The 13,263-nt window shown below is 43.6% G+C and overlaps 1 protein-coding gene across 1 annotated transcript in view; it reads right to left on the bottom strand.

The window, feature by feature from the left end:
- Positions 1–9,723: 9,723 nt before the first annotated feature.
- Positions 9,724–13,263, bottom strand: part of kcnq3 (potassium voltage-gated channel, KQT-like subfamily, member 3) — a 57,060-nt gene continuing 53,520 nt past the window's right edge. Inside the window, exons 15-16 of the mRNA XM_061839112.1 lie at positions 13,162–13,249; positions 9,724–12,828 (exon numbers count right to left, since the gene is read on the bottom strand). Coding sequence (XP_061695096.1) covers positions 12,172–12,828; positions 13,162–13,249 — 745 coding nt within the window. The 3' untranslated portion in view covers positions 9,724–12,171. The remainder of the gene's footprint in view (positions 12,829–13,161; positions 13,250–13,263) is intronic.

The raw sequence follows: 13,263 nt of genomic DNA, 5'->3' as shown, positions 1-13,263 counted from the left end.
AGCCACTCATAGATTTTATTGACGGAACTTTAGAACACTTTGTCATGAAACTAGCGGATGGAATAGTGTTTTTTTTTTTTTGCCAAGTATGTAAAAAAAATGCACAAAGAATTTGTCTCCGTTCGTTGGAGTTGCTCTTGTACAAAACATGATACTTTTGAGACATAAAAACACTTACTCTACAATAAAAATTACATGGTAATACCAGTATTTTTTTTTTCTTAACAATTGTCCAAAATGATGCTGAGTGCTCTAGAAATTAGAGCATTCCGAAATGACTTACAATAGTCCAGTGCAGTGACCATGTTGCAAGGATTCTTAAGACAATGCAGCTTCGCTATTACACGGATTTTTGTGTGTAATTTTTTTCTGTGTAGCAGGCTTCTTTTTTTTTTAACAGCATATGGATGTGCATTGTGTTCTGTATCCTGATTCACTAAAAGAAACCCTGCATCATATTCTGAGTCCTGATTAGGTAAGGGACTGTGTTTTGAGTGTTTTTAACCAGCCTAATTAACGCATCCTCGTCCTTGTGCCATGGCAGCGGTCCCGGTACTCAGGGCAGGTGGTCACAGTGGCACACGAGATTACAAGCGTGAGTGCACGAGTAGTGTATAACTGGCCTGACTGAGATATGACAGCAGTTTCGAGACAAAATTGACAACATTTAATGACAACACAGTTATAAAACCCTAACCACCAGAAACCATAACTGCAACTTGGCCCGCAACAAAAAGGACTTTGACACGCCTGTTCTAGGGAATAAGGTTGGATTTCAACTCCAAGGCATTGTTGTTCCACAGGTGTCAGGTCTTTAAGTCTCTTGGAATCAAGGTATCATTGGTTGTAGCATATAATATGCTGCACATTCTCGGGTGTTGGTAGCATTATAATAAATGTCGTTTAGCTTTGTGTATCAATAACAAAGCCACACAACTATACTTTAGGTGTCTGATTAGGAATAGCTTTTATTTGTTTCACCAGAACGTATTATTAGTGTTTTATGTCATGTATATATTACATAAAAAGAAAATTGATTTTCTTAATTTCTTGATATACTTTGTTTTGAATTCATGACAGATATGCTTCGATTTATTCACACTTATGTCGAAGCAATGAAAATTTATTTATACAGTGCATTTTTTTACACAATATAAGCAAATGTGATTTACATGAGTAAACCCATTTGCAAACTAAGCAAAGAGCACCTTACAAACTTTCTAAACTTTTTGGCTTTTATGTCTTTTTGCACCACCCTTTCTTCATCTGTTCAATACTTTTCCTCGTGCCATTTCGCATTGTTACACACAAATTAATTTTTTGAACTTATTTGTTTTTCTTTGTATTTATGAGTTGTTTGCATTGTTTTCAACTTCTGGTGAAATTTCCATCCCAGTAGCACCTTTGGAAATATATTCTGTGAGAATAAGGGTGACATGTTAAATACTTATCTCACCTGCTGTATAATGGACGACACGCAGTAGCTGTGGGTTGAGTTACTGGCAGAGAACGAGATTCTTCTGACTGGTCTGCAGAATTTTTATGTGCGTTTGCGGTATTGCAAGCCTCTGTCCTCAAACAACCTGAACTCGAACATGATTACTGCTATGATGAATAATATTTATTTACATTCAAGGAGACATGACACACGTTTAAATGGACTTCAGCTCAGTGAAAAATATGACAGCGTGTACTGTATTTGTGTGCTGTGTTATGACTTGAGAAGTACAACAAGAAAAGCGGTTTATTTTTACTTGATACTGCAGTGTTGCCAGCTGTTGCCGTGGAAACACGTCTCCTCCTCCATCGCGCCTTTTGTCATCAACAATACTACTCGTTAACACATTTAACGAGACAACCTCCTCCGACCCCGCATACAACTTCCTTGTCACATATTGATGGTTTCTGTGTGAAAGTCAACAGTAACATGGATTTCTTTTAAAAAACCAAAGGAAGATTGAAAAAAAATATATCAAATCAAAAAGACAAGTTACAATAGAATGAGGATAGAAGTTAAGGTGGAAAAACTTCAGAAAAGAAGAGATAAGGCTCATTGGCGAGAGTATGAGCAGAAATGTCAAATCGGAGAAGACTGAAGAGAAGTGTTTGACGAAAAGTGCAAAGTAAAAAACAGTCTACAGCATTTGGAGAAGAATCCGGAGAAAAGAATAGTCACAGAGGTCCAAAAATACAAATGGGTAAAAAAGAAAGAAAAAGAAAGAAAGGAGAACAGAAGTGAGAAGCGTCATAGAAGATCCATGAGAGTCGAAGAGTATAAGAGAGTGAGTTTTAAGTGATTCAGCGAAAAAGAGACAGAGTGGAAAAAATGAGCAAAAAGGAGTCAAACAAGACTTGGAAAGAGTCAAAAGAAGCCTCGTACACAGAGTCAGAGAAGAAGCGACAACGGGAGAGTCAGAGAACAAAACCTTAAAGATCGGTCAGAAAACAAGAAGAGAAGAAGGACAAGTGCTTGGGATCCTGATTTGTTGCACGTGGGGATAGAGAAAAAACCTGCAGAGTTCCAGAAGGTACGAAGGAAGGATCTGAACACAAATGGTTGGTATGGTAACCAAACTGAAACCAGTGACACCCTCCGGCCTTGTCTACGGACGACCTTCAACGTCGACAAACACGCTCAAAATAGAACCAGGCTGATGTTTGAATTCATATGCAGGAAAACAATCAACATTGGAAAGGTTGCCGGTCAATGACAGGGTACACATCCACTACGAACAATATTTTATTTCACTTTATTTATAGTAGAAAGTGAATGGACATGAATTCACTTCAAATATTCATTGGCATTAAGTGCGCCACCGAATGAAATTTCATTACATTCTGCAGTCATTCACTTGACAAATTGTGCATACGTGTGGCCAACAATGAGCAAGTGACAGACTGCAGAGGAGGCCACGGGCCTGTTGCTAAGCAGAAGTAATTTACAGCCGTGTGTCGCTCGTGACGTCAGCGCCCCCTCGTGGTGACATTGAAAGTGAGGAGAAATACGATGAAAGAATGAGAATGAAACGCTGCATTTTTCGCATCGTTTGGTTTTTGCACATTTTGTGATTAAAACTGGATTTGTTAGCATTAGTGGTGTTTGCGGCTAAATAGTGATCAGAGCTGCTGTTTCCATGGTTACTAGCTCAGCCTCACAAATGCACTCACCTTGCCTGCTTGTTTCTCAGGTGTTGTGATTCCATGCAGAATGTTTTTTCAGATGAATGACAGGATCGGATACAAGATGGCCGATCCTTGCTCCTGTTGTTGTTTGTGCTGTTGTTCTTGTTCCTGGTCAGGTTTTTTTTTTCTTGATCCCATTCTTGTTCCTATCCCTGATTCAAATCCCGTCTTTCCTGCTGTCCTTCTTCCGGTTCTTTTTCCTCTAACTGTTCCTGCTATTGGTCTTGTACCTGTTTCCATTGATATTATACCACTTTTTGTTCTTTCTCCCGTTCCTGTCCTTGTTCTTTCCCCTGATCGAATTCTTGTGGTGTTGTTCTTGTTCATGTTCTTGTCCCTGTTCTTTGCCTTGTACCTGATCTTGTTCATTTTCCCGTTTTGTTTCTTTGTTTTTGTTCCTGTTCCCAATCTTCTTCTTGTTTTTGGTCTTCTGGTTCCTATCCTTGTTCCTGTTCTTGACAATGATTTTGTTTTTTGTGGTTCTTCTATCTTTGTTCTTGGTCCCATTTTTGTTGTTGTTTCTGTTGTTGTAGTTGTTCCTGCTCTTTCTTCTGTCCCTGAATATGTTCTTGTTCCTGCTGTTGTCCCTGTGCTTGTATTGGTCCTTATTTCAATTCATCTCTGTGCAAAAAAGCTGAACGGATTGTAGGCACTACCCTACCCACTCTCGAGGACTTTCACCCTCCCAGTCCGAAGACAAGTGCAGGCAAAATCCTCTCAGACCCTCCACATCTTGGTCACCAGCTCTTTCAGCCTCTTCCCTCAGGTGGGAGTTACCGAACAATGCAAATTTAAACTAACACACATTCCTACAGCATCTTCCCTCTTGCAATTAACTTCCTAAACAGCTTACATTTTAACTGCAACATGCTGCCACTTTTCTCCTTGGAGTTTGTTGTCACATTCTGCAGGCCCAAGTAGTATTATATATTATAGATTATTTGTGCACACACTGTAGGAGAGGAGTCACTGATGATGTAGTGGTACACACGCCTGCCTTTGGTGCGGACAGCGTGAGATCGATTCTCACTCAGTGATGGTGTCGATATCTCCCCTGCGACTGACTGGTCACCAGTTCAGGGTGTAGGCCACCTTTCGCCCGAAGCTACCTGGGATAGGTTCCAGCTTTACTGCAACCCTCGGGAGGATAAGCGGCTTGGATAATGACATGACATGACACTGTAGGAGTCTCACTATACCTCCCTATCTGCACATCTGTTGCCAAGTAATACTGGCCACTCATGTGCCTGAGTAGCATCTGCAACATTTGCACAATTGACATGGCCACAGACTATCACACTCCTTCAAGTCTTGACACCCTTTGCACAGTGGTCATTGGAATGGACTATCACCCTAATGGGCGTTCTAAGTGCTCTAAATGCTAGAAGACTGCATTCTTTCCACAACAGTGAGTTAATTAAAAAAAAATAATAATAATTCTCTGGCCATTGGTTACCGGGTGATGGCCCGAGGAAAGACTAACAGTGGCCCCTATAAGAGAACAAAACCAGGAAATCAATTGGGGCCCCCTGTTGGAGACCACATCTTTGGGAAGGTGGTGCAACCTGAATATGTTATTTAACATGAGCTCTGCCGTTTGTTTTGCAGAGGTGCTTTAGGTAGTGGAATGAAATGAACCATTTTGGAGAAGCACTCCACCACTGAGAGGACAGCGGTGTGACCTTGGACCATGAAGTCCAGAGATATGTGTGACCACGGACGTCGAGGAATGGGGAGATGGCGTAACTGTCCTGAGGGGCTTTGCTGGGAGGGTCTGTTTGCTGCGCAAACTGGACACACGTTGACGTACTCCCTGACATCTTTTTTTTAATATTCAGACACCAGAAACGTTGCTCTGTTACAGACTAAGTTTTGGCCATGCCCAGGTGCCTCGCAGTGCGATTGGTGTGCGCCCAGTCAATTACTCTTCCCCTTAGTGGTGATACGACATCCAGCCTGTTATCGGGGTAGCCTTCAAGACTGATAGAGTACTTTAGCACGTCTTTGACTTGGGTTTCAATTTCCCAGGTGGAGAATGAGACGAAACAAGCATCGGGGAGGATAGGACCGTGGTCGGACTCTGTTTTTTCCCCATCATGCACACACGACAGCGCATCGGGTTTCCCATTCTTTGTCCCCGGCCGATAGGTCATCACAAAGCACCTTACAGCTGGAAAATACTTCCCTCAGGTCGTGGTAACAGGAGGGGACTGAAGACAGGTCCAGCTCATCTCTCGAGGTTTGACGCCTTCTGGGACGAGAGGGACGTGCGTACACTCTTGGCTCCCCAGGACTTGATTTGTCCGGTTGACCAGTCAATATGGGGGTTATGTATTCTCAGTCAGGGAGCCCCCAAGATTATGTTATGACCCACGGTGTAAAAAATGTGGAAGCTGATACGTTCTGCATGTGAATCCTCAAATGTCAGGTGAGTGTCTGAGTGCGGAGGGTTATTTTGCAGAGGAAACTCCCATTTGCCGAGTAAGCATTGTGGGGGTGCTGTACTGCGAAGGTCCATGCTTTTGACCAGCTGAGAATTTAAAAGATTGACGTCTGAACCAGAGTCTATGTATGTTGTTGTCAAGAGGAAGTGCTTTGTAGGACTGTCCTGAATGAGATGAGGTTGAGACGCTCCCTAGTCAGGGTTCGGGGTGATGTACCAGCTGGTTTGACCGGACAGTGGGTCACTGTGTGTCCCGACTGCCCGCAGTAGAAGAAGAGCCCCTCCCTCTGTCGGCGTAGGTGTTCCTCTGGTGACATGCTCGGGCGGCCCAGCTGCCTGGGTTTCTCTGCTTCATCAGACGTAACTTGAGGAGTGTCACTGTTCCTGATACGCGTAGGTGTGCTCCCGTTCCATGAGTCTCTTGTCTATTTTCAAAGTGAAACCGATGAGTACGTCCAGGTCTGTCTGCAAGTCCAGCAGGATGAGGGGATCCTTTACCGCCAAGACAGCCCTTGAAAGAATGCATCTAGGACCGCCCTGTTGTTCCACATACTTTCAACTGCGAGAATGCGGAAGTCGATTGCGTAGTCGGAGACCTTGCGCTTACCTTGCCGCAGCGTCATCAATGAGTTTGCCGCTTCGCATTCAGGAGATGCGAACTGGAACACTTGCGCCATGGATTTCACAAAGGATGCTCACGTCCGACACGTGTCTGCATGCTTCTGCACGTCGCATCAGGTGGGAAACGACGAATGCGATCTTGACTCTGTCCGAGGGAAAGGCGACTGGCTGTAGCTCAAAGTGGAGCTCGCACTGTGTGACAAAAGGCTTAACGTTACCAGAGTCCCCTGAAAAACACTCTGGATGGGAGAGCAGAGACCAGAACCCCGAATGTGGGGCGGGGAACAGTGAGGTGGCTGGTTTGGGCATACGCAAGGCTCCCGCGGCAGCTGCCGGATCCGGACTGGCGTCGGCTCCACTGGGAAAGGATGCGGGCATGTAATCAAGCTGGGCCATTACCTCTCGCAGCTGGCGAGCAATTGTCTGGAGAGTTCCTTCATGTTCGGCGAGATGCCAACCTTGAGACTGGATGCCGTTGCACACCGGATCAGAGTCGGCTGGGTCCATGTGTTGGCCAGATCGTTCTGTCATGATCCAGAACACGAGGCTGAACCCAAAATGCAGAACTCACGAGACCAGGTACAGTTCGGGAGGAGTCTTTATTCAGTCCACAGTTGGTACACGGGCAGGCAGTTCAACGAGGCTGCAGTAACAAAATCAGCGGGTGTAAGGGGAAGGTCGAGAACGAGGCAGGGTTCGGTACACTGAGTAGCAAGGACTCAGACGAAGGGTTGCGGGAATGTGACATGAAGTCCAACGATCTGGCAAAGACCAGACCACACACATGGCAATATATACGTGAGCCCTAACCACTAAAACAATCTGCTCATTGGAGCAGGTGCGTGCCGCATCGGTGACAGACACACCCATGACAACCACAAGCTAATTGGACTGTTTTGGAGGGAGGGGAAAGGCCCACCCCTCCCCCACATTGTTTTACGTGTGTTTTTCCACACACATTTCTGTGTGTGTGTCCCACTAAGAAAAAAAGATGTACAGTACTTGTTGTCACTTAAGTGTTTTATTGTTAATAATTGGTGCACTTTGAAAAGAGAAGAGTTGTTTAAAAAAAACAAGTAATCATAATAAGAATAATGACAATAATTTGCATATTTGCATGTGATGAACAAAAATGTTTAGTGAGGACACGTGAAGGTCACTTCGTCATTACATATCACAAAAAACAAAAACGAGCCGCGGCCAAGTCGCTCACAGACGTTCTTACAATAGCCAAACTATGCACTAGCTCGTAGCATGACTAGCGCACTTTAGCGCTTATGCTAACAAGGAAACACTACGTCCTCATTGTTTTGTTTGGCACGGTTTCCTCATCATCATCGCAACGGACAAGTAATATCGTGTTCATTCTCATGCACGATAGAAGCGAAATGAACAGGTCGTTAGCTTAGCTGAGCATCGTTTACTTGCCATAAGAGTAGATATGAAGATACATATAGCAGGTTATATGTTACTTAACATTTTTGTGTGTACATTTTGTTAGCATTTTTGTTGCTCGTGTCACGACAATCTTGCGACACGACTTGGCAGCCGAGAACAAAACAAACACAAAAGAAAAAGGAAACAATGAACATGAAAAGACCAAGGCACAAATCATTGGTAGCAATCAAAGGGTCCAAAAAGTTTCAGCTCACGTTTGGATCAGAACTGACACAACATCATCATGACAGATCAGCATACACGCATGCACACAATCTTTTATGGCTTTTTTTTTTGCATGTGAAAAGGAAAATTTGGACGTTTGTTGTCCAGCAAAACTTTTGTGTGCCCATCCAAACAACAACAGAAAGTGTTAATCAGCAGAGAGCGAATCAGAGAGAGGAGCAGGAATTTGAAGCCTTCAAGGAATGACGCTATCTTAGCAAACGCGAAACATTAAATCATCGAAGCACCACATGAATATTCCAATGATGATCACTATTTTCATACATGATATTGCCACAATATTCGCTCACCTGCCTTAACTTGAATTTGAATTTCAGTAAAATCCCATTCTTAACCTATCGGGTTTAAGGTAACATCGGCCCACCCCCTGCAATTATAACAGCTGGCACTTTTCTGGAAGTGCTTTAAACAATCTTTAGGAGTATGTTTACGAGACTTTCTGACCATTTATCTAGAAACGCATTTGTGAGGTTATACATTGATGTTGAGGATCCCAACCCAAACCCTGCCTCTCAGTTTCCCCGCTAATTCATCCAAACGTGTTCCATAGGGCTGAAGTCAGGATTTGCAGGCCAGTCAATTTCATCCACATCATAAGTGTTTTTATTGATGCATGTTGAGACAAGAAGGGCCCATCTCTCAATTGTTCCAATGTTGAAAATGCCCCAAAAGTTACCCCCGGAGCGCCAATGAAAGGAAGTAAGAATGCACTTCATATCAAGAGATTTTGGACAGCCAACAAGCTTAGGTATCACCTTTGCCTGTTCCAAAATGTCTGTGCAAGGAATGGACGATTGGTATGGATGAACATCACTGGTCTGCAAATCCCGCCCTCAACCTGCTGGATCACCTTTGGGATGAATCAGAGAGGAGACTAAGAGCCAGGCCTTCTCGTCCAACATCAATGTGTGTCCTTAAAAAATATGTTCCTGGAAGAATGGACAAAATTCCCATACACTCACTCCTACACCTTGCAGAAAACCCTCCCACAAGAGTTGCAGCTGATACAGACAAACACCGTATTAAACTGTATGTATGTTGAATGGGTGGCAAGTGAGAAAATACTTTTGGATATGTAGTATATTTGTGATGTGCTCATTGAAGAACATTATATGATGACAAAATTAAGTGTTCACTGTTAAAGATAAGTGAATATGACAGAACTATGTCTTGTATCCTTTAGAAGGAGTGTTGTGTCAACAAATGCATTCACGATTCCTGTGCACTCAAAATTTCAAGGCTGGTTTAAAAAAAAGTGTGGAAAAATGTAAAGAATAAAAATAAAGGCATGTACTTCAGAAGCATAAGACAATTATTTGAACGTCATGAAGCAAAAATGATGTTTTAGCAGCTTCCCCTCGACATATTATTTCATTGCATGTTCATCCTCTTATTGAGTTGGTCATGATGAAGTATTTGACGGTGCAGGTGTCCCACAGGGCTCACATTTAGAGCCAATGCACATCTGCACGAACTAACAGTACTGGATAATATGGAATATGATGTCCTTGTCCATCGGCATGTCTTTAAACATGTCATCAAACTTGACCTTAACATGTCAAACGTCATGTCTTCAAGCACGCCGTCAAACGTTATCCAACATTATGATATGTCATAAAAAATGTCATGAAATGTCCTCAAACGTGTCATTAAACGTCATGAAACATTAATCATTAGTCCTAGTTGTTAAACGTGTCATGTCACCAACAACATCATTAAACACGCCATCCATTCATGCATCTATGCTTCCATCTTTCATACTGCTCATCCTCACCTGGGTCTGGGGAATGCTGGAGCCTATCCCAGCTTTCTTCAGGCGAGAGGCGCGGTACACCGGCAACTGTTCACCAGGCCATTTGATTAAAAGTGTCCTGAAGCATGTCATCCAACATGTCATGTCTACAACTACGTCATGAAACATGCCCTCAAACACCCAAAAATGTCATTAAATGTCAATATACTTGATGTCATGAAACCAAAGTCCTAGTTGCGCAATTACGAGTGTATGTGGAAAAGAAAGTGCAGAAAGGAGAAAGGAAATGTTCAGATCTTATTCCTACATTGAACTATAAAGAGTAAGTGTGATTGCATAACAATACACAGCCACGTCATGCTGTTGGCTGTTGTTGAACAGTATATATTTATCCATACATGATTCATAACTATAGAAACACTCGCTGGATACTTCATTAGGTACAACATCTGATGTGATCCAATTTCAGAGAGGCATTCGTTGAATTGTTACCGTTACAGCTGTCCCTAATATTATGACGTACCTAGTGTGGTCCTAAAGAAGTAGCCAGTGAGTGTGTGTGTGTGTGCTTAATAATAAGCTGAAGCCGATGTGTGAAGATGTCATGTGACTCACGTGAAGGCAGCCGTCAACCATGACAATTATCAATATTGATATTAGTATTACTGTATTAAGTGTGTGTAGCGTCTAAAGTAGTTGTTGTTTGGTTCGTCTACCGTCATTGTAAATTAATAATCATAAATACGTGTTCTAAATAATCATCATAGTGTAAAGCTGCATTATGAAACCTTCATTTGCTGAAACATGAATTAATGTTATATTAATGAAACATTAAAATGCGCGGTAAGTTTCTTCCTTTGTTTTGCTGAATTTATGATGACTGGATGATGAAAGCTAGTGAGTGAGGACCCGCCTCCTGTCAACGTGTTTGCGCCCAAAGTTTGTGGCGAGTTGCCCTGACAACTGCAGCATCAAATGGTGAAACCAATGAGCACGTCTGGAGCATGTCACATGACAACAAGACAGACTAGAAAGGCTTGAACGTTTTTTTTTTTTTTTTAGAAAATATTTTTATGCGTTAGAAAATCTGCAGAAAATATTGTATTTATTTCACTGATTTTTTTTCCCAAAGTTTTGTTTGTCATTTTTATGAAGGCGATGACTTGTTGTCACAGTGACGTCCATCAGGAGCAACCCCCCCAAAAATACTAAATAAATAAATGTGAGAGTGCATTTTGGCACGTTGGACATCACCTTGATTGATTGACACTTGGAGGCTGTTAATCACGCAGCAAAGTCATGTGACAATAAAGCCACACCCATTTGTCTGCGTGATGGACAGACAACAGACCGCACGCAAGCACACACATGAAACTTTTGGTTGAATGTGGCCACTAGATGGCAATCTAACATGCACTCATGCAAACTAAAAGTGTACAAAGTATTGTGTGCATCCGGAAAGTATTCCCTGCGCTTCACTTTTTTCACATTTCAATTTACAACTTTATTCCAACCTAAAAATAAATTGATTTTTACTCAAAATTCTTTTTTTTTTCTGTTGACATTTTTGCAAATTCATTAACAGTAAAGGTCCACTTGGTTAATGCTAATACGGTTTAGCAACAAAATTTTGGTGTTTTAAGTCTTTAAGCGATAGACTGAACACAAATGGTTCAGCAACAAATGTAGGCAGACATTAACAGTAGTCATGGCCATGTCTTCTTTATCCTGTGTGTGGAATGACTCATATTAGTGCTGTATTGACAACTCACAGATGAGTTTAGATATGAATCCCACTTGAATTCTAGGGAGGACGGGGACCGCTGTGCTGTGTGTAGAATTTTGAGGTGGGAAAAAATGAATATTATGCATTTTTGAAATACAACTTTGACCAAAAAAATTGTGAAAAAAGTGAAACGCTGAATTTGTTTTCCGATACATGTCAGGTGCATATTGTACATGTGTGTAAGATGTATGACGCATGTATGAAAGTGTTGTGACGTGAATTAAATGTTCCTCTAGATGGCGTAGCAGGTGTGAGCGTCATCCAGCACTTCCTGCACTGCTGCAGGCCGGCATCTACGCTAGTGAGCATGCGTCACATGCGGCGGCGTAAAGTTTCCTTCTCCACAGTCCCCTTCATGGTGTCAAATCGCTGATTACTAGGGTTGCAAAATCCTAGGAGTTTTTTAAACTGGAAACTTTCATGGGAATTGACCAGAATAAACCAGGAATTTACCAAATTGCACGTTAGATCTTAGTAAGAAACTTGAATTGATATTTTAGCTATTCCTGTAAATTCCCTGCCATGTAAATGTACCTGAAACTTTCCAGAAATGTACTGAAAATTTTGCAACCCTGCCACTAAAATCGCTGACATTCCGGCAGCATGGTGGCGGACATCCTCGTACGAGTTGAAGTGTGGAGGCGTGGCTTCGATTAAAGGTTCAGAGTTGACAAGTGATGCAGAGAGGGGTCCCCCCCTCACTCAGGGGGGCGTACTCCAAACGGCATCACCCAACCCCTCCCCTGTGGACGAGAGGGGCAGAGGCCCACCACTCGGTGTGAAGGGGTCAGTGTCAGTGTCCGTCTCTCCCTCCGCCAGATAGACGGGTCTGGGTTGGGTCAGTCCGCCCTCCTCTGCGGCTGCTGTCCGGGCTCTGGCCACCGAGCCGCCCTCCTCCGCCGCCCCCTCCTCACAGTCGCGCTCGCCAGAGAAGCTGAAGCCGCTGGGCGAGCGCTCCAGCTCCTCGTGATTGACCGACAGCAGCGACAACGGTGAGTCGCCTCCACACCTTCCCGTGCACCCTCCCGTGGTCCTGCCGCGCCCCCCAGACAAGTCCTGCAGGGAGCTGATGGGCAGCACGGTGGGGCGCGCCGTGTACGTAGGCACGGATGGGCGCGGTTGGCCATGAGAGGGGGCGCCCCCTCCGCCCGCAGGTCCCACCTCAACGGCAGCCGGCCGGTACGTCTGCTGGAAACTTTCACCATAGTTCAGGAAGGCCCGGCGGATATCGCCGCCTAACGGAGGGTGGCAGGGCTCCAGGGTCATATGGGCACCACCCGCTGAGTCCACCTGTAGGTGCTCGCTGTGCTGAATGTGCATGTCCACCAGGAAGTCCAACTTCTTCTCCATGTCCTCCACCTGAGCGAAACAGAAAGCAAGAGTTCTCCTATTTTGGGTTTCCAGGAACCCTTTGCAGACAAAACATTTTTATAAGGACCTTCTGATAGTCCTCACCCAAATGGACCTTTTCATAAAGTTTGGAAACAATAGGCACTTGGGTACCTCAGTGTGGGAGAAAGTGATTGATTGCCGCTAATCTGAACTAAAAATGAGAAAAACCTATCGTATTTTTGTGGTTTTACCGTTGGATGTATCCTAAAAGCTTTTTTTTATTTGTATCAAAAAATGTAGACTAATGCAGGGGAACTCACAAACAACCACAGGACTTGAGTGAAACAACCACATCCTCACCTGTCTTTCCACACGCACAAATCTTCCCATCATGCTCTGATCGTCAGCTTCTGCCATGGACTGAGGTTTGGGCAAGAAGGACTCATGCCTGACAGACACACA

This window comes from Syngnathoides biaculeatus, chromosome 13 (assembly GCF_019802595.1).
Source record: "Syngnathoides biaculeatus isolate LvHL_M chromosome 13, ASM1980259v1, whole genome shotgun sequence".
NCBI classification, from domain to species: Eukaryota; Metazoa; Chordata; class Actinopteri; order Syngnathiformes; family Syngnathidae; genus Syngnathoides; species Syngnathoides biaculeatus.
The sequence above is the reverse complement of the archived record's forward strand: the minus strand, read 5'-3'. Positions and strand labels throughout refer to the sequence as shown.